The sequence below is a fragment of the Bos indicus x Bos taurus genome, chromosome 20 (assembly GCF_003369695.1).
Source record: "Bos indicus x Bos taurus breed Angus x Brahman F1 hybrid chromosome 20, Bos_hybrid_MaternalHap_v2.0, whole genome shotgun sequence".
NCBI classification, from domain to species: Eukaryota; Metazoa; Chordata; class Mammalia; order Artiodactyla; family Bovidae; genus Bos; species Bos indicus x Bos taurus.
The window spans coordinates 70,944,932-70,965,342 of record NC_040095.1 but is presented as its reverse complement, the minus strand read 5'-3'; the positions used below and the strand labels follow the sequence as shown (position 1 = coordinate 70,965,342).

The 20,411-nt window shown below is 66.9% G+C and overlaps 1 protein-coding gene across 5 annotated transcripts in view; it reads right to left on the bottom strand.

Moving 5' to 3' along the window:
• Positions 1 to 18,891, bottom strand: part of SLC12A7 (solute carrier family 12 member 7) — a 40,548-nt gene extending 21,657 nt beyond the window's left edge. Inside the window, exons 1-4 of one of the 5 annotated variants that reach the window (XR_003507147.1) lie at positions 16,504 to 16,699; positions 3,453 to 3,547; positions 3,014 to 3,136; positions 714 to 860 (exon numbers count right to left, since the gene is read on the bottom strand). Coding sequence is in view for 4 of the 5 variants with exons in the window: in XM_027519920.1 (XP_027375721.1) it covers positions 714 to 860; positions 3,014 to 3,136; positions 3,453 to 3,547; positions 16,504 to 16,627 (489 nt within the window). In the remaining variant the exon portion in view is untranslated. Of the gene's footprint in view, positions 1 to 713; positions 861 to 3,013; positions 3,137 to 3,452; positions 3,548 to 11,287; positions 11,370 to 16,503; positions 16,724 to 18,791 lie in introns of those variants that run through there. The other 4 variants (XM_027519922.1, XM_027519920.1, XM_027519921.1 and 1 more) reach the window with 4 other exon arrangements.
• Between the last annotated feature and the right edge of the window lie 1,520 nt (positions 18,892 to 20,411).

Here is a 20,411-nt window from a genome sequence, read left to right as displayed (position 1 = left end):
TGCACAGGGACGTGGCCATGCCTGCGGCCGGCAGGCAACACTTCACAACCTGAAAACCAGACAGAAGAGCCCAGGGAGGCGTGAGGCCTCGGCGACCCACTGGATGGGTCCTGCCGGGCGCAACTCCGGTTCACAAGGCCCTGCTCCGTCTCCTGCTTTCGTCGGTTTTGGGGGAGATTCTTCCAAAGATGCTCCCGGGGACACTAAGTGCAGAACACCACGGCGCGACCCCACTGCCGCGGGGCGGCCGGGGGCCCTGCTCGTCTGCCCGCTGGGTCCTCTTGGGCTGGTGGCGCTTGCGGTCAGGGCGGCTGAATGGCCCTCCTCACCACAGGAAGGAAGGGAGGGGCAGGGCAGGGGCCAGGGGCCACTTGAGAGGGCCTGGTGCACCCGGGTCTGAATACGTCACCAGCAGGCATCCCCTCCTTCCAATGGGAGCCCCGGGGAATGCCCAGAAGCTCCCAGCAGGCAGGGGAGATGCTGCAAGTGCAGGCCGGCCGGCAGTGGTGACCGTCCAGGGACACTCACTCACCCTGCTTCTATGGAGACCCCGCCAGCCCCCAGCCCTGCCCACCCGTCAGCAGCCAAGGGCCGACCTGCCCACAGGCGAGGCTGGGGTCTCGACGGGTGGACCCTGACGGCCAGCCCCCTGCCCCACGCACAGGTGAAAGTGGGGGCACGCTAACAGGGCCCCAACGCCCCCCCCCACTCACACAGGTGCAGCACATGGACACAATCAGGAAGGACTCCAGCACGCCGGCCGCCCCCACGATCCACGTGAGGCGCAGGAAGAGGATCACGCCCAGGATGTTCTGCAAGCAGGGCAGGTAGACGCCGATGAAGGTGCCCATGCCAGGGCTCTGCAAGAGAGCGGGTGCCGTCAGGGCCGGGCGGGAGCCACATGCACACCCCGGGCCCCAGGACTGCAGGGAGGCCAGAGGACGGGAAGACACGGAGAGGCTGCCAGGGCCGGGCTGGCTCCCCTCAGCCCAGGAGCCGCGTGCACGTCCCGGGCCCCAGGACCGCAAGCCCCAGGGAGGTAGAAGACGCCTAGGGCTCAGACAGAACCCGGAGCAGGGGCGGGGGCAGGCTCCACCCTCCTCTCCTAGGGGCGCTATGAGAAGGTGGGGAGATAGCCCAGCATGCCTGCACCCCGGTCCTCAGGAGACCCCGACTTGGAGGAAGAGAGGTTGGGGGAAGGACCAGGCACTAGCCACCAGGGCCTAAACCACGACAGGCACCTGCCGGGTCCTGACCACGAGGTGGAGGTCCAGCGAGGGGGGGACCTGCGAGGGGGCGGGGGGCACGTGCTGCCTGCAGGCCACCCCTTCCCAAGGGTCCCGCCCGCACGGGGCCCAGACACGGCTTGGTAGAGGGGTAGCCCCACCAAGGGGTAACCGCAGGAGGGCGCGTGATGCAAACGCCTGGGACCCCGCACGGACCACAGCCCAGGAAGCCACCCAGAAAACAGAGCCGGGAGCCAGCCCGTCCTGCCGACGGCCAGCGAGACCCCAGCGTCAGGGCCGGGGGCCAGCCCGTCCTGCCGACGGCCGGCGGGACCCCAGCGTCAGGGCCGGGGGCCAGCCCGTCCTGCCGACGGCCGGCGAGACCTCAGCGTCGGGTGGCCCACTCGGGATCTGGGGTCACCTGGCCGAGAAGACAAGAGAATGTTTAACGGGGGGAGCAGCTTAAACTCAGGTGAGCAAGGGGGAAAAATCTGGAGGACCGGCTTGCAAAAACACTTCCCATGAAAGGGGTCAGGCTGCTTGAAACGGGGCATCCCGTGGAGGCTGGGGAGACACAGTCCAGCCCCAAGACACCCCCTCAAAGGAAGCCGGGGGGTGCTTCTGGGGAAGACTGGGTGGGCAACACAGGAACGCCTGCAGAGCAGATGACCCAGGAGTTGACTCTGGGGGGCACCGATGGCCAGGGAGGTGGGTCAGATGCCTGGCGGGCTCAGCTGGGACGGCCCCACAGCCTAGACCCCGAGTGTCGGCGTGTGACAATCAAAGTGGTTATGGGGGGAATATGGGGGGACTGGGGGGCTCACGGCCTGGCAGCAAACGAGAGGGTGATGCAAGGCCAGCCCCCAGCCCAGACAGGGCCAGCAGCTGAGGAGAGCCCCGTCCTGAAAGGCCACTCAGGGCCCCCAGCACTGCAAAAGAGGCCGCTTTGAAGGGTCAACCCGAGTGGTCCCCAGGCCCGGGACATGAGAGGTCCCTGGACCCTGGAGAAGGCGTCTTCGGGGGATGGATGCCCCAGCTCAGTGCCCCTCAGTTGGAGGGACCCACGCTCAGTCTTCGGTGGGGTGGCTGGGGCATCTGGCAAACCCACCCACCCGGCCACACATCATGCAGAAGATCCCGGGCAACCTGCGGCACCTGCTCCCAGCCCCCGGGGGACGGAGGCCGGGGCCACCTGCCCGGGACACAAGTCCACGATCTCCCCTGTGCACACAGGGCCTCCGCGGGGACCCGCAGGCAGCTCGGCTCATCTTGGGAGAGAGTCCCAGAGACAATGCTCAGAAATAAGGCCCCTGGGAAGGTGGGAGCAAGATAGGGCCCACGACGACCCGGGGAGTGGGGGGCCCAGGGTGGGGGGCACTTTGGCCTGGGGGCCTGAGGGCTGGGGGTGGTGGTTGCAAGGTGGGGGCACCTTGGCCTGGGGTCCTGGGGGGTGGTCACAGGTAGGGGGTCACCTTGGCCTGGGAGCCAGGTGGGGGACCCGGGGGGCGGGGGCCCGGGGTTTGGGAGCACCTTGGGCTAGGGGCCAGGGCAGGGGGCAGTCCAAGGCTGGGGGACCCGGGGGGTGAGGGCCCGGGGTGGGGCTCACCTCGGCCTGGGGGCCTGGAGCCGGGGGTGGGGCTCACCTTGGCCTGGGGCCTGGGGCCCAGGGTGGGGCTCACCTTGGCCTGGGGCCTGGGGCCCGGGGTGGGGCTCACCTTGGCCTGGGGCCTGGGGCCCGGGGTGGGGCTCACCTTGGCCTGGGGCCTGGGGCCCGGGGTGGGGCTCACCTTGGCCTGGCGCCGCCGGCTGTCCTCTGCTTCCTCATGCTCCACCACGCCCTGGCTGAGGTTGGTGTAGTTGGCCAGCTTGTTGAGCAGTGAGGACACCATGGGGTTACTGTCCATCTCCTCCTGTTTGGGGGCCAAGACATGGAGTCAGTTACCCATCCCCACCCCAGAGATATCGCCCAACTGACCAGATCAACCACCCGGGGGGGTGTCCCCGCTCCGTCTGCCCTGAGGCCAACATATCCAAAGTGGGCAGGGGGCTGTGGACACAGCCCAGGGGTCAGGGATTCGAGGTCAGAGCTCCGAAGTGGCCCGGGTCCAGCCCCTCCGAGGGGCTCCCTGAGGCCTCAGCCGGGACCCTCCGTTCACCGCGAGGCCGGGGGTGGGCCTCTCGTACGGCTCCTCCTGCCACCTGCTTAGAGGAGGAAGTGAGGTTCACCTCAAACAGCGCCATGTTCTTCCCTTCGTAGACGCTCTCTGTGTCCGCCTCCCCATGGCTGATGAATGGGCTGCTCTCCCTGGGGTGTCCGTCTCCTGCGGGGCGGGGCGCGGTCAGATGGGGCGAGGCTCAGGGACATGGGGCGGGGCTCGGGCAGACAGGGAGTGGCCGGGCCAGACGGGGCGGGGCTCAGTCAGACAGTGAGGGGCTGGGTTAGACGGGGTGGGGCTCAGTGAGATATGGCAAGGGCGTGGCCAGATGGGGCGGGGCTTGGTCAGACGGGGAGGGGCTCAGTGAGACATGGCGGGGGCGTGGTCAGATGGGGCGGGGCTTGGTCAGACAGGGAGGGGCTCAGTGACAAGGCGGGGGCGTGGTCAGATGGGGCGGGGCCAGATGGGGCGGGGCTTGGTCAGACGGGGAGGGGCTCAGTGAGACATGGCGGGGGCGTGGTCAGATGGGGCGGGGCTCGGCCAGACGGGGAGGGGCTCAGCGAGACGGGGCGGGGCTCGGTCAGACAGGGAGGGGCTGGGTTAGACGGGGTGGGGCTCAGTGAGACGGGGCGGGGCTACGTCAGACGAGGAGGGGCTCGGTCAGACATGGCGAGGGTGAGGTCAGACGGGGCGGGGCACAGTCAGATGGGGCGGGGCCCGGTCAAACGAGGCGGGAGTCCCAGGGAGGGGTGGGGGTGGGGGCGGTGACTAGCGAACCGGCCCCTCTCGACCTGGCCCTCACGCCCTCGGTGATCCGTCCAGGCGAAGGCGCCAGGCAGAGACGAGGCTGAGGGCAGCGCTGGGTCCAAGAGCTTGGGGTCCGGCTCCAGCATCACAGGTCCCTCAGGACAAATAGCTCATGACCAGCGGCTCCCGCCAGCCTGGCCTTGAGCGTCAGCGGGGACCGGCCTTTGTAAGGAGGCTCTGCCCTGACAGCGCCTCCGACCCCCGGGCCTGGGGACCCTGCCCGCTGGGAGCCCCGCCCCGTGAGGGGCCCGGAGCCCACACGGAGCACCCGCAGGCAGGTGGGCCACCGCGGCCCTGCCGCCTCCGTAGTTCCTGTCGGGAAGGCCTGGGCCACCAACCCCAGCGCGAGTGTATGGAGACCTCTGGCACCAGCCGTCCACAGAGCAATAATGGGTCAGCCCAGACCCTCAGACACGGGCGTGACCGTGTGCTCCACTGCAACGTGAGCAGGAAAACCAGGTGGGCACCGCTCTAAGCACAGCCCTGGCTCAAGGTCAGCGCCGCTCTGGGAGCCGCCCAGGACACAGGTGAGCTAGGGGAGCGGCTGGGGCCTCCTGCACGTCAGCGCCACCCATGGGCCTTCTGCGACAGACCTGGCCCTACTGAAAGAACTGAGCGAGGACATGGGGAAAAGGCGCCCAAAGCAGGCTTCTCTCAGGCCCCAGGCCAGCCCCAAGCATGGCCATGGCAGAGAATCACCCACTCACCAGGCCCTGTTGGGGGTTGGGGGGTGACTCATGGGTGACCCCCAAGTCCCGAGAAAAAGCCCAGCCCAGACGCACAGGGCGAGCGTGTTCCATCCATCCATGTGCCCACGCCTCGCCACGAGACAAACAGTAGCTGCTGGGGCCCAGGGGTTGTCCCCTGCCGAGCCCCCCAAAATCCAGAGGCCCCACTCAGCTCCATGCCCCCCCTCCCAGGCCTCTCAGCCCCTTCCCAGAAGCTTCCCAGGGCTCAGCCCGTGAAAGCACTCAGCGGGCAGAGCCCTGGCCCCTGCTGGATGGACCCACACTGCCCGCTGCCCAGCCCCGGGGACCACCGTGGGGGCACAGGCCTACGGGGCCCAGAGATGGGGGTCAGTGCTTGCGGGGGGGAATTGCCAGCAGACGCTAGGAGCACAAGTGAGAGCTGGAGGCAGGGACAGGGCTGTCCATGGCTCCTCCAGCTGCCCACATGGCAGGGGTGGTGTCCAGACAAGCCGACCACCCAGCAAACCAAGGTCAGGTGAATGTGTGGGTCACAGGCTGACGACACCCAGGAGAGGGCGCGCCTGCTGGGGCTCCTGAGCCCCAACATGAGCTGAAAGCCAAGTGGGGACCACCCTCCTCAGGAGAGAAGCCACAGGGGACACAGGCCAGCTCCAGAAGGCTCCGGAAGGTTCCGGAAGGGGGGAGAAAGAAGACGGAGACGGGGCGTCAGGGTGCAGAGTACAGCCGGCACTTTCCACGAAAGATGTTGTTGGGCTGATGGCGAAGCCCAAGACCTGCACTCACTGCAGGTCCCGAGGCTGGTGACTGGACTGCAGGGCTCGCGAGAGGAAACGCAGATGGCACAACACCGGCCGCCTGCTCTCGGCAGACGGGACAGAGCATGAGGAGGGGCACTGGGGAGCACGAGGCAGGAGGGCCAGTGCCAGGGAACACGCTATCCTGCGCTCAAGTGTGTTCTCTGAAGCTGAGGTTCTGGCGTCAGGTCAAAACAAAGCCCACAACACACCTCTGTGGACCCCATTTCCTCCCCCAGGGTGTCTTCCCGACTTAAGGGTCGGACCTGCGTCTCTTACGTCTCCCGCACTGGCAGGCTCTCTGCCACTCGCGCCACCTGGGAAGCCCTTTAAGAAACACAGCTGCCTTCAACTGCCCTCACCTGGGCGAGAATCCGCGCCAGAGCGCCCCTCCCTGCTCGGCGGGCGTCTGGGCAGCACCAGCCCCTCCCTGTCTCCTTCCCGCTGGTCACTCAGCGTCCTTTCCCGTCCCCACGACCGTGCTTTTCTGGTAATAACAATCCTTTTTCTGGTAACGAGAGGCCAGCATTTCCGACTGGGGCTCTGGCGTAAACGGAAGCTGCAGAGAGTTGTCTGCGGACGGGACGCTGGAGGACACGCAGGCTGGCCCAGCCCCGGGCGCCGGCTCCAGCCGCGCCGGCCGCCCCCAGAGGGGTGTCGGGTTCCCCGTCTGCCCGACCTTGCACAAAGTCACGGACCCTGCCTGGGACTTGTATTTCTCATCCGGGAGAAGTGGCTGGCGCGGGCAGGGCCTCCGCTCTGCTCAGCACAAAAGCCCTGGGGCGCCCACCCCAGCCCCCACCTTGGAAGCACAGCCTGTGGTCGGGGGGCCTCTGGCGGGTCGGCCTGAACGCCCTTGGGCACAGGGTGGCTGGGCACCTGCAGTGGGGTTAGCCCCAGGCACGGCTGGGAAAGCAAGCAGCGACCTCGATCGGGAGCTGGGACAGCCCGCCCGTCCCCCAGACGGAGGGGGCTCTGCGACCAGAGGCCGGAAGGGAACAGAAGGGGCTGGGGTGTGGGACAGGCCACCGCTAGGTGTACGGACCCGGGTCAGGCGGTGCGGTAGCTACACAGGACGATGTGGAGACTGGGAGACAGCGCCGCGGACACCCCCCAGGCCAGGATGGGCTGCACGCTGCAGGCAGGGCGAGCGCACCGGAAGCCCGGCGCCCGGGGGCCTCTGCCTTCCCACCTGCGGCTTCTGGGCACGCTGTAGACGTCACGTGCAACGAGCACAGAGGACATGGGACACACACAAAACACACCACAGACACAGCAGCACACCCCTCAAGCGTCTCCATAAACCCCGGGCCTGGAGGCTGCCCCCAGCACACCGCAAGCCTCGGTTCCCACGGGGGACCACCGTCTTCACAGCTCATCCTTCAACCAAGACTTGCCTGCCTCCCCTCCTGGAGACATGGGCGGGGAGTCAGCCCTCGAGGCTTCCCCAGGGCTCAGGCCCAGCACCACGGAGACGCACACGTGGGGACGAGCGCCTTCCCAAGCAAGGGGCGGCCACAGGTGGGAGGCCTGGACCGGGCCGAGGGCAGCCTTCTCCTCCTCAACCCGCTCCAGCCGAGACCCCTGACTAAAGATCAAAGAGTGCTTCCTGGCTCCCCTGGTGGCCCAGGGGTGAGGAGCCACCTGCCAAGCAGGAGACACGGGGTCCAGCCCTGGGCTGGGGGGCCCCACGTGCCAAGCAGGAAACACGGGGTCCAGCCCTGGGCTGGGGGACCCCACGTGCCCTGGAGCAGCCAAGCGCGTGGCCCTGGAGCCTGAGGTCCGCAGCAAGAGGAGCCACCACAATGAGAAACCACTGTTCGCTGCGACAGAGAAGACCCAGGCAGCAACAAAGACCCAGCACGGCCCAAATAAAACACGGAACACCCCCGCACAGAGATCAGGGTCGTAATTAAAGGAAAAATCCAATGTTTCCACCTGAGGGGTCACCTGTGTTAATCACTCTCACTTCTGGACAGCGTCCACTTTCATCTCTCAAGGGAGCAGCAGGTTACAACTCCTGTGTGCACAAAGCAGTCCCTGCACGAAGACCTCTAGAGCCTGAGCCCTCCGTTCACATGGGGACTCTGAAGGGCGGGGGTCCTCCTGGGGCCTGGACCCCGCTCCAGGCTTGCAGCCCCATGCTCACTCTGCTTGTTCATGATGACGGGGACCCAGGACCAGCCCAAGCAGAGGGAATCCCAGGGGCCCTGAAGCATCCATCCTCCTGGGGCGGGTCCCCCGGTGCCCCCGAGGGTCCAGCGGCCTTCAGGCCATGTGACAAGGGCGCCCCCGATGCAGATCAGGTGTCTGGGGCCAGGCCGGCTGGGAGGGCAGCCCCCACCCTGCCATCCCCAGGCCGGGGCGCTCAGGACAGGCAGCCCCACGGGTTAACCTGCTCTAACGGGCAGGCCAGGCTCGCATCAGACGTCTAATCACAGAATGGCCTGGAGACTGTGGGGCGGACCCCCCACCGCCCCCAGCAGAGCTGGCCCCTCCGTCTGTCCGTTCCCCCTCGCCTGAACAGCCCGCCTCAGTTCACAGGCGGGGCCCCCTCAGAAGCCCCCCGCGTGCCACTGCTGGGGCTCACCCTGCATGCTGACCCACCCCACGGCCTCCACCCTTTCCACTTGCCCTGCATCTGGTTTCCCCTCACCAGTTTTGATGCCCCACTGATGGCTCCACGAGATGCAAACTGAACCGCGAATCAGTAAACGTGAGTGGGGACTAGGGACATGTGGAACGCAGGGCTCCAGACTCGGGGCGGGAAGTCTGCACGGCACTCTGGCTCCTGCTCCCGGAGGAGACTGGGCGTCCCTGTCATGAACACAGCAGGGCCTTCCACAGGGCGTGGGGGGTGGCTGGGACCAGGTGGGGGCAGAGCCTCTGTCAGAGCCCTGCCCGCCGAGGCCCCGAGGGCAGCAGCTCCTCCATCTCCATGTTTGGGGTTCAGCATGAGTCTCGGGAAAGGCCCCAAGGCTCAGGGCCAGAGGCACTCCTGAGGGTCAGCTGGCCCACGACAGCCCCCTCCTGCCACCAAGCATGGGCGGCCTGCACAGGGGGCACTCAGCCCTCCCGGGGGCGCAGGGCACCTCCAGGACTGTGGCCCCACCTGCCGACCTCGTGTGGAGCCCGACCGGCCACTCCCTGGGCTCCCCGTACGGCCACGGCCCCCACGGCGGGCTCTCCTCCACGTCACCCGGGGCTGGAACCAGGGGTTTTAGGTCTCCCGACACCGAGTTAATGAGCGCCCCCTGCCCTCCATGCTCTGTGGCCAGGATTGACGCTGGATCTGAAATCCAGGGCCTGGCCACCAGTGCATGCCCGAGGGGCACGGGCTGAGAAGGAGCACCCTGCCATCAGGCCGGAGAAACAGAACCGCTCGAGCCCAGGGGCTCCGCTGCTCTCACAGCAAGTCTGGGGCTGAAACAGTAACTCGTTCTGCAGCAAAGACAGAGGAAACGCCGAGAGGAAAGCAGAGGCTAAGAGCCACCCACAGCCCTCCCGCCGACACCGCCTCCGGCACGGGAATCTCCCCCAGCGTCTGCTCCTGGAGGGCCGGCCAGCCTTCCCACCTGGGGCTCCAGTGGGAGATGGACACTCCAGCCCACAGCTGGGAGCCGTGAGGGGGGCAGCAGGTGGATGGGCTCCAAGCCCCCCAGAGCCTCTGCGGGGGGGACAAGCCCCGAGCCCCCAGAGCCTCCGCAGGGTGGATGGGCCCTGAGCACCAGAGCCTCCGCGGGTCTCCCTGACCCTCACTCTTGGCCTGCGAGGCCCCCGTGCCATCTCAGGGAGGACCAGATGCTGAGACGCCATTTGCCAGGGGCCTGGCCGGGTGACCCCAGGTTGGCAGATTCAGTCTCTGTCCTGTGCACCCAGCCCTTCTGCCCCACCCCGAGCTGACCCCACCACCGACACAGCCCCCCTGCCAGAGCTACAGGCAGCGTCGTCCCACCCCGGACCACGGTACAGGGCGGGAAGCGGGCCTGGCACCCTGCCCCCACCTGGGAGTGCCCTCCACAGGCGTGCGCCTGGCATCTGGCTGGCCGCCTGGAGCCAGCGCCTGGCGGGCGGGGGAGCTCGGCGTGGAGAGGTGGGCAGGGCCAGCTCATGCACCTCCAAAGAGCCCTCGTGAAAGGACACTCATTCCCGGGGGCATCCTGCCACCAGCACCCTGGCATGACCAGGAATGAGCCAAAACCCACAGCAGGCAGCAGGGCCACGGGGCAAGGCCCACTGGCCCAGCTGTGTCCTGCTCACCGCCCTCTAACCTGCCACCGCCACCTCCCCGCCACCGCCACCGCCACCTCCCACGCTGTCCCACAGAGCCCAGGGACAAAGGTGCTCCTCAAAACACGAAGGGCGGGATGGACTCAGAGAAAGACTCAGGAAGGCTCCGGGGCGGGAGGACCGAGGCCACGGCCACCCCGACAGTCGGGCTGCAGACACCCCCTGCTGAGATGGGGCGGCTCTGGGCGTCTCAGCTACGGAGAGGCGCCAACACAGAGGAGCAGCCAGATACCCGGGGTGTGCACAGACGCATGGTCAGCACACGCGTGTGGGACGGGGCACAGCTGGGCCCTCCAGAACAGAGTGTGTTCCAGGGACTTTCCTCTCATCTGGACACGACCCCGCGCCAGGTGGTGAGGGCCACCGGTGGACTCAGGGAGCATGGCTCCCCGCCACCCCTCCATCACGTGGGTGCCACGCCTTCTCCGGCCACTCCTTTCTCGGGGACCCGCGGCTGTGATCCCAGCCTAGGTGGGGCACAGGGCCAGCGCAGCCAGAGCCGAAGGCGGGAGTTGGGCACCCCAGCGGCCTCCCGAGGCGGCTCCCGTTACCGGCTCAGGCTCCATCTGGCTGCGGTCAAGACCCCACTCAGAGAGAGGAGGAAACCCAAGAACCACCTGGGGCTCCTGTCCTCTGATGCTGGCTCCACACAATCCCTCCCCAGAGACCGTACCATCCCGCGAGCCTCCTGAGAACGGGGCCTAACCCAAGGGCCACCTCTGGGACAGGCCAGCTCCAGAGCAGAAGAGTAGGCAGGGTGAGAAGCCTCAGCAAGATGCGGGGTCTCTGAGGGGCCTCCTGACCCCCCAGGGGACAGCTCACTCCGGGGAACACCTGAGAGACGGTACCCTGGGGGACAGCCGTACGCTAACCGCATGCAGATCCCAGACAGGCTTGGCTGCAGAGCAGCCTCAGGCAGGGCAGAAGGGGGCGGCCTGGCTGCGAGGGGCAACCACAGGCCCGCAGGCCCGTCCGGCTCCCCGCCCAGCACACGGCCCGAGGACAACCCAAGCCCAGGAAACTCGCGCAGGGTCACGGGTCCCACCCCGGCCACGTGAAGCTCAGAAACGGAGCTTACACCTCCCCCAACTCTGTCCTCAGTAGAAAGCACCCCAAAAAGAGGAAACGGACACGCAGTGGGGCCCCGCCTCTGGGCCCAAGCAGGGACGTGGGCAGCTGGCCCGCACAGACGCCTGAGGCCCCAGGCAAGACCCAGCACCGACGGCTCCCAACCACCCTCCAGGGGCACGGCTGCAGACCCCCACCCCCCGCCAGCCACAAGGGCACCTGGACAGGGCACTCACCGGGGCTCCTTGCAGCGGGCTCCGGGCCCAGCACAGCGCGGGCCGCCGTGGATGGGGGAGCGGCCATGGATGGGGGAGCCAGGGCGTCTCATTCCTGGGCTGGTCCCACTGCAGCACAGCTTATCTGCACAGACCAGGCCTGGCTCTCGGGGGGGTGCCCGCTTTCTCATGAAAGAGACCTGTTAACCCTTCATTCTCTGCTCTCTCTGCAGACAGCGCTGCCCCAGGCCCCCGAGCAGGCAGCCCACGGCGGCCGCTCGCCGCAGCCCGCAAGGCCCCAGGCCCAGCTGCCATGCCCGGGCGCCGTCTACTCCTGCCAGGCCCCAGACCTGGCCTGGCCTCCGTCTCATGGGCCCCGGGGTGGGGGGTCTTCCCCCTCGAGCAGAAGGCAGTGGCTGCAGAGACCACAGCCCATGCTCACCGCTGGACAGCAGCCTGTGCCCTGAAGCCTCCCGCATGTGCGGCTGGGGATGGAGACCCTGGGGGCGGCCGGTGGCACACGTCCACCCCCAGCCTGTGCCTCCGATTCCCACCCTGAGCCCGACCATGGGCCCGGGAAAGATAGCCCCGCATGAGGCCGCAATCCCCCTGCGCAGCAGTGCAGGCCGACCCAGGGGTCACCCGCCCAGGCACCAGGACCTGCCAGGGTCGGCTCGCGACTATGGCCGCTGGGCAGAGCCCCATCCCCATAAACAGGTTCTCCGGGAGGCAAGATGTGGAGGGCAGCTCCCTCGCCCACCGTGTCCGGCCTGGCAGACACCTCTGGCCACCCCAGGTGCTGCTGCATAGCCTGTGACACCCTGAGCTGCAGCAGATCAAGACCCTGGGGTGCCACGACCCTGATGGGTCCACAAGCTCATCACCGTCCCCGCCCGGCCTCCAGCGCTGCAGTGAGTCTCCCCCATTCCCTCTCCTCCAGGCAGAGCTTACCAGCCCACCACCTGCCTCCACGCAGGGGATGTGGTGTGCTCAGTCGCTCAGTCGTGCCCGACTCTTTGCGACCCTGTGGACCGTAGCCTGCCAGGCTCCTCTGTCCATGGGATTCTCCAGCCAGGAATACTGGCGTGGGTTGCCATTTCCTCCTTCAGGGGATCTTCCCGACTCAGGAATCGAACCTGAGCCTCTTGTGTCTCCTGCGTCGCAGGCTGGTCCTTTACCACTGAACTTCCCTGGTGGCTCAGACGGTAAAGAATCCGCCTCCAATGCAGGAGACCTGGGTTCAGTCCCTGCGTCAGGAAGATCCCCTGGAGGAGGGCATGGCACCCAACTCCAGGATTCTTGCCTGGAGAATTCTGTGGACAAAGGAGCTGGGCGGGTTGCAGTCCCTGGGATCACAGAGTCGGACACAACATAGCACTTCACTTTCTTTCCTGTCTTTCCCTTCCCGCTAGCTCTGCCTGGGAAGCCCAAAACAGCAGACGTTTAGAGTCAATTACTTGAGTCCCCTCCAGTCCCAGGGTGAGAAGGGGACCCCGCTCTCCAACAGGCCTTGGGGCGCCACCAAGCAGCAGGCCCCCGGGGTTGGAGCAGCAGTGGGTCCCTTCAGCCCAGCCCACTGCCCCACCCAGGTGATGGGCAGAGGGGCGGCGAGCCTGGCCACAGAGGCCCCTCCATGCACACACCCCGCTGGCCTCCGGGGCCCCTTCTTCCCTGATGGAGCCCATGGAGCACACAGGCACCCCTCTGCCCAGGGCTGCCAGGGACCTACACACAGGGCAGTGCTCCAACCAGCACCCCAGACACGCACAGACACGCACAGACACACACAGACACACACAGACAAACACACACAGACATACACAGACAGAGACACGCACAAGACACACACACAGACACGCACAGACACAAACAGGCACGCAGAGACACGCACAGACACACACAGACACACACAGACAGACACACACAGACACACACACACACAGACACGCACAAGACCCACACAGACACGCACAGACACAGGCACGCACACACGCAGGTCTGCAGGGCTCGGCAGAGAAACTCAGAACGCTTCTCCCGGTTTCCAAGAAAAGGACCCGTGGCCTGGAGGTGGCCCCAGAGCCTCAACAGGCACGGGGAGGCCAGGATGCAGGCCGCCCGCCCCATGAGCATCCAGGCCTGGGCTGTCCTGCGCCTTTAAAGATGGAATTTGGCCCTCCCACCCCCTCCATCCAGCATCACAGACTCCCTGAGTGAGGTCCAGAGCCCAGACCGCCCACAGAGATTCCCACGGCGGGGGTGCCGGACACGGGCCAGGGTCAGCCCTTCCTGCTCAGAGTCCGCAGCCCTTCCTTCCTGGAGCCCGGCGACGGGGCAAGGCTGCACGCCTGACCCGCGGGACAGAACCCACAGGCTCATCTCAGGCCCCTGCGGCTGAGCTCACGTCCTTCGCCTAGCCAGCCCGTGGGAGCAGCCCCTGGAGGGCTACGGCCACACGGGGAAACGGGCAGCACAGAGCCTGCTCCCCGGACCCCTCAGTCCCAGCAGGACCCCAGATGACGCCCCCAGGGCTTCCAGGGTCGGCAGCTCGGGCTGCCTTCGCAGAGGTCAAGGAAGCCCCCAGGTGACCCTCAGGGCTTGAGCCACAGAGCAAGAAATTACAGGAAAGGCATCCAAAGAGGAAGAGCCAGGAAGGAAAGGGAAGTGAGAGCGGAGCTGGGGGAGGGGAGAGTCCGGGGGGAGACGGGCGGGACCCCCTCTGTGGGGGCTGGCGGGGTCCGGCGAATATCCGGGAGCGCACACAACACCTCCCAAACATTGGACGCCCCCCCCACCACTGCCCGCAGGCCTCCCCCCCAGCTCTAAACCCCAGGCCTGCCAACCCGACTCAGCCAAGGTCACAACAGCAGCAGCAGCGCAAGGTCAAGACTTGGGTGTCGGCCACCGCGCCCCAGTGGAGGCCCGGGCCTCGGACGGCCAGAAGCGGGCCATGGCTTCACACACTGACCACAGGGCCCCACGCAGGCCTGGCCAGGAGCGCAGGGGAGCGCAGGAAGCAAAGGCAGCCTGGGCCGGCCTCCACGTGTCACGGGCTCACGCGCCAGGCCCGTGGGCTCGGGTGGGCAGACTTGGGCTGGTCCCACGGCCGCGTCAGCCAAGTAGGCGCAGAAGTGAGCCCGGCCCCTCCAGGGGCAGCCCTCCCCCAGCCCTCAATTTCCAGCATGCTCCAGCTCGGGAAGGCCTCCCTGAGCTTGTCTCACCAGCACCATCAGGAGGCCCAGCCGGAAAGCCAGGCGCCTCCTCAGGGGTTCAAGGGCCAGTCACAGAGTCGGGAAGGATCTTCAGTGACCCTGTGATGAGTAGGCGAGGCCCTAGGCTGGGCCAAGGGGGCAAGGACCCCACACATGGGCCTGCGAGGGGCTCCACCAGCAGTTCCCTGCTGCAGGGTGGGCCCCTCAACAGCAGAACGTGAGCTGTTTCCCAGCCGCCCCATCACACTGGCCATGCCTTGGCCACCATCACAAGGCCTCTCTGGGCACCACTGTGGGCTGGCGGCTTCGAGCAGACTCTGAAAGGCAACAGCACGCCTGCCTGCAGAGCCACAGGGGCTCTGCCCAGAGAACCAAGGCCCCTGCTGCCGTTCCTCCAAGGTAACGCGAGTGAAGACAGAGAAGCCCCGGGCTCAGTCCTGTGCCAGCTCGTTCAAGGCCAGGGTCAGCTCAGACCCCGGAGGGCTTGTCGACAGGCACGCGAGATGCCCACACGTGGTGTTTGCCAGGGCCCCTGCCTCTGAACACGCAAGCAAACGCGATGCTGGACAAGCCCAAGGCAGGGGCTGAAGTGGGCTTGGCAGAGAAAGCAGGAGCCTCAGACCCAGGGTGGGCAGGGGGCTCGCGGGCCCCTGCAGCCATGCCCAGGTCTGCAGACAGCCACTGAGGCCTGCCTGAGAAGGGGCCAGCGGGTGGGGGGGTGCCCTCCTGGGGGGCGGCAAGGGTCCCCTGAGGACCCGATGGCTCCTGGGGGCCAGGGAGGTGCGGCTCACCTGGGAAGGCTGCTGGCCCCCTAGCCGGAGCCGCGGCTGGGGAGGCTGGGCTCAGGGACTCTACCTGCAAGTCCCGCCTGCTTTCCACCGGACAGGCCGCTGGAGCCCTGCCCAGTCCCATACCTGTGTGCAGAGGAAAGCAGGCAGACCCTGAGGGAGGGGGCAGGACCCTGCGGAGCCGCCCTCACCGGCCGGGATGGCGCACAGCCCCAGGAGGTACCCGGCCTCTTGTCCTGGAGGCGGCTCGAAGGACCTTTCGCCTGCCCTGGCGTCACCGTCTTTCCTGCCTGGTCACCTGCTCCCTGATGCTGCAGTAACCCCAACTTCGACAGGGGCTGAGCCCAGAGATGAGGCGGCGCCCTCGGGTGATCCACCCACCAGCTGTAGGGAAGTCGGGGCCTGGAGCCCCCGTGATGGAGAAGCAGGCTGGGGATCCCCACCCCACAGAGAAAGTGAAAGTGCCAGAGACCTCCGGGCTCCAGAAACACAGGGGCAGGAGGACCCGGGTCTGAGCAGCTCTGTGGGGGGCGATGGCGGCCTTTCTCCGCCCGGCAGGGACCTGCTGTCCTTCCAGCGCAGGACCCCACAGGGCAGTGGGCCGGTCCTCCTGGCAGCTTATCTGCCTGGCGGCCCTTTGCCCCAGAGCGAGCGGAGCGCAGTGGAGCAGAGGCGGCCGGGAAGGAAGCAGGCAGGCACTCCGCCCCCCTCGGCCTCTCCGGGGGTGGAGGTCACACCAGGTCACCTGGGGGGCCTGGGGACGCTCTGGAAGAGACCCTCCTCCGTCTCCACAGCTACCTAGGGCGTCTCGCACCTCCTCACGACCCCTCCCCAAGTGGGGGAAAAGGTGCTTTCTGCGTCCCGGGCCGGGGCCGCGTAGGGGAGGGACATGGGGGCGCGGCATATGCGAGCCCACGGTCCCTGAAGCCTTCGCCCTGCGCCCCCACCACGAAGCTCGGGCAGCGGGCCGCGGCAGGCAGGAGACGGGGCGGCGAGAGGGGAACTGCAGGGGCAGGCAAAGTGGTGGAACTAGCGAGGAGTGAGAGGAACCGGCGGGGCCCGGGAACGGGGCGGAGAGCAGCCCCACGGCCCTTCTAGGCGCGCCGTCCGCCTCCCCGCCCCGCGGCCGCCCCTCCTCCCGAGACGCCCTCTCCTCCGGCCCCGGCCTCCCCCGCGCGCCCGCCGACCCGCGCAGCCGGGCCTCCGCCTTTGTCCCGCGGGCAGGTGCGGCCGCGCTCACCCAGGCTCGGGCAGTCGGGCTCGCCGCCCTCGGGCGGGCCTGGCGCCTCGTTCGGCTCCGCCGCCTCCTCCTGGGCGCCGTCCGCCCGCGCCTCCACGGGCACCACGGTGAAGTTGGTGGGCATGGCGAGCCCGGAGCTCCGGCCACTCTACGCTCCCCGCTCGGCTCCGCGCGCCCGGGCGCGGCTCCGCCCGCTCCCGCCGACGCGGCCGGACCAGGGCGCAGGGGCGGGGTCCGCGCGGCCCGCCCCCGGCCCGCCCGCCCCACGTGACCGCACCTGCCGGCCCGCCGGCCCCGGCGAAGTTGTGTGCCCGGAGCCACGCCGGGCGCCCTCCACCGAGAACCCTCCCCCGGCCCGCGCGCGGGGGCCGCCGCCGCCTCCGGACCCCCGGCCCGCCCCGCCCCAGCGGCTGACTTTCGGTTCCGGAGCTGCCCGCTTTGCCAATGTCCGGCGCAGGCCTCTGCCCGCTCAGCGCCCTCGCTGCCAGCCCGCTGCCCGAAGCTGGACCCCTTCCGGCCTCACGGCCCCCTCACCCGAGAGGGCGTCTCCCCTCCCCGCTGCCTGACTCACCCAGAGCTCGGGTTAGGGAAGCACTTCCCGCGAGCAGAGGGCTCAGTCCACAAGGGACACGGGCAGGACACAGGTCGCCAGGCGCTCCGCCGCGGGCACCCGCCCACCGGGGCCCCAGGCCCATCCCTGCCGGCTCAGGGAGCCCGCCCTGCCCGACCCTGGCGGTGTGGTCTGGGGAGGCCCCTGGGAAAGGGAAGCTAGGGCATGAAGGGCACAGGTGGGCTGCCAGACCCAGGGTGCCACCTGCCAGGTGGCCTCCAAGCACCCTGTAGTCTCTTAAAGACACAGAAAATCTGGCAACGGCTGAAAGTCCATCGAAGAGAAAGGAGTTCAGAGTTGCAGCGGCGGGGTGCAGCGGGTCACCCCAGAAACGTTTTTACAAAAATGAGGTGAAATGTAGGTGGTGTGGGCAGCGAGGTCGGGGCACTGTAGTGGGTCAAGCAGGCCCAGATCCTGTTTGAAAAGGCCTGGGGTTGCTCCTGGCCTCCAGCAGGAAAGTGAAAGTGTTACTTGATCAGTCTTGTCTGACTCTTTGCTAGGGACCTTATGGGATTTTCCAGGCAGGAATACCAGAGTGGGTTGCCATGCCCTCGTCCAGGGGACCTTCTGACCCAGGGGTTGAACCCAGGTCTCCTGCACAGCAGGCGGGTTGTTTACTGAGGCCTGGGGTTGCTACGGGCCTTAGCCAGGAGGCTTTATCTTGATCTCTGTTCAGGCATCTGGCTGTGCATTCCCCTGCCTTGGGTTCTTGTCAACATCCAAACCGCAGAGAGCCAGGCCCAGAAAAGCTGATCCCCATGGAAGACGAGAGAAGCAGTGAGGCGGTCTAGAGTCCCACCCCGGCCCCGGATCGCTGGGCCCACTGGGAAGGCTCCCCTGTCTCCCACCCCTACCCGGCACCAGCCCTCCGAGGGGGGGGTGCAGCTGACCCAGCCACCCCCGCAGCCCAGCCTGTGCAGAGGGGCTCTGCAGGCCTGTGGAAGGGGCCGGTGTGTCAGATGGCAGAGGCCGGCCTTTTTCAGTGTCAGCAGGCTTCCAAATGCACTTCCTCGTTCCTCTCTGCTCCCTAGGAGCAGAGTCCCTACTGGGACAATACTGTCAGCCGGTGTGCCCCTGAAACTGGGCAAACGCTCAGTTACAATGAGGCTCCCAAACACAAAGGCAGTAACTCCTCGAGGTGACCTTCGAAGTATTTAGTGATTGAGGAGAAGGAGAGGACTCAACACGAAAAAGCCAAGCCGAGGCTCAAGCTCCGGGCTGCGGATGGTGCTAGGCGGCTGTCCACCCCCCTGCAGGTCAGGGAGGGTCCCCAGACGTTCTCTGGGAAGGGCCAGCTCCCTGGGGAAGATGACACCACGGATGCGGGGCTGAGGGGTGGGGGCAACAGACCCTCTCCTGCCACCCACGAGGACCCTGCACAACCGTGGTTCAGAGAGGGGTCGCCCCTGCCCGATGCCTGGGACACCCCCCCAACAACACACACACCAAACCAGCCCGGGGCCTCCTCCAGACAGCAAGTTCCCCGCCTGGAGAGAGCGGCAAACCCAAGGGCCGACCCCAGCCCCTGCCAGCAACCTCTGGCCTCAGTTTCCTCATCTGCAAAACCGAGGGGTGGACCTCCTGGCAAGCTCCCGAGGCCACCATGAGCTGAGACCCGCCCAGGCTGTGAGGAGGCTGGCAGGCCTCCTGCCCTCGGGGCCCTGCCAATAAAACTTACCCCCCAACCCGTGCCCACAGGCAGCAGTAACTTGGGGTGGCAGTCGGTGCTGAGTCTGCAGAAGCCTTTGTCGGTGACCCTGCATCCAGCCCGCCCACACACTGTGACCCCAAGTCCAGGCCCCCCACCTGGGGGCTCCTCCTCGGGGACCCAAGTCCGGCCCACTCAGGAGCCCTGCATTTCGAAGCCTGGGCCAGCGCCCTGGCCCCAGCTGGCTCTGGGTCCCATGGAACAATGCCTGGCTCCTGAATCACGTTGTTGCCACCTGAGAAGCAAACAAAACCCAGCCCTCTTTCCAGGTGAAAGGGCTGAAGCGGGGTGGCGGTGGGGGTGGGGGGGGCGTGTGGCGGGCAAGGACCGCACAGGGGCACATGTGGGTCCTTGCACGTTCCTGTCGGTTTGGGATTTTTTCAAACTAAGATAGCTTTAGAGCTCTCGGTAAATAGATTTCCTTTTTTCAGTATATGTAAAAGAGACAAACATCAAGGACCTACTTACATAGCACAGGGAACTCTGCTCAGCGTCTTGTAATACACCATAAGGGAAAAAATCTGAGAAAGAATGTGTGTGTGTAATTGAACCACTCTGCTGGGCACCTGAAACCACACAACTTTGTGAATCAGCTAGATGTCCAGTGAGACAACGGAACAGACAACAGACGCGCCTGTTTCCAAGGGGCCTCGCAGGATCCTGGACGCTGTCTCCACGCCCTCCGTGTCCCCGGGGAGGCCCGCCCCCCCTGTCCCCGCTGAGGACGTCAGCTGCCTCCTGGCTGAGTGGCCAGCTCATCCTGGTGCCTGGATGTCCCAGGCCCGCCCACCCTGCCCTCGGCCTCCGGGAACAGGGCGCACGCAGCAGTGGGCGGCACCTCCCTGCAAAGTCCCTGGTGGGTGGTGCTGAAGACCAGCAGACCCCCGAGACCTGGCGGAGCGGAGGAAAGGAAGCCCAGAGCCTGAGCGCTGGAGGCTGGGAGCCAGTCGCAGGGCAGACCATCCGGGAGACCCCCACGGGGCCGGCGGGGCATCTCACCTCCCACACCCAAGGCTGGGGGGCCCTCACACCAGCGGGCAGTACCCTCCTCACCCTTATTGCGACCTCACCCCCAGGACTCCTGAGTTAGAACAACCGAGGGCTTCCCACTTCTTTTAAAGCCCGAGACGCATCCTGTCCTCTAACTCCACAAGTAGCCTCTTTTCAATGAATCTCGAACAACCGTTCGCCGTCAGCTCTGGGAACAGTCCTCACGGGCTCCGGCCAGGGTGGGACGCAGGTGGGGTCGGGGGAGCACAGCCTCGGGTTCCCGGTTCCTGCCCACGTTCCACCAAGGGGACCCAGAGCCCCTGATGAGAGAGCGGCATCCCCACCCTGAGAAACTCGGCCCTGTAATCTGAGGACTTTGCAAAGAGCTTTCCAAACCCTGCAGAGAAGGGATGGGGGCGGCAAAGAGAAACACTGGGCCTGGCCGGGCCCCACGGGATTCTTGGCCCTCCGCCCGCAGGACATTCGGACGACTGGACAAGCTCAGCTGCCAGCCAGGGCCTCGGAAGGCCACTCTGGGCGTGATGGACCCTGAGATGGGGATCCCCCCACCGGGAGAGGGTGGGCCTGGGCGGAGATGGG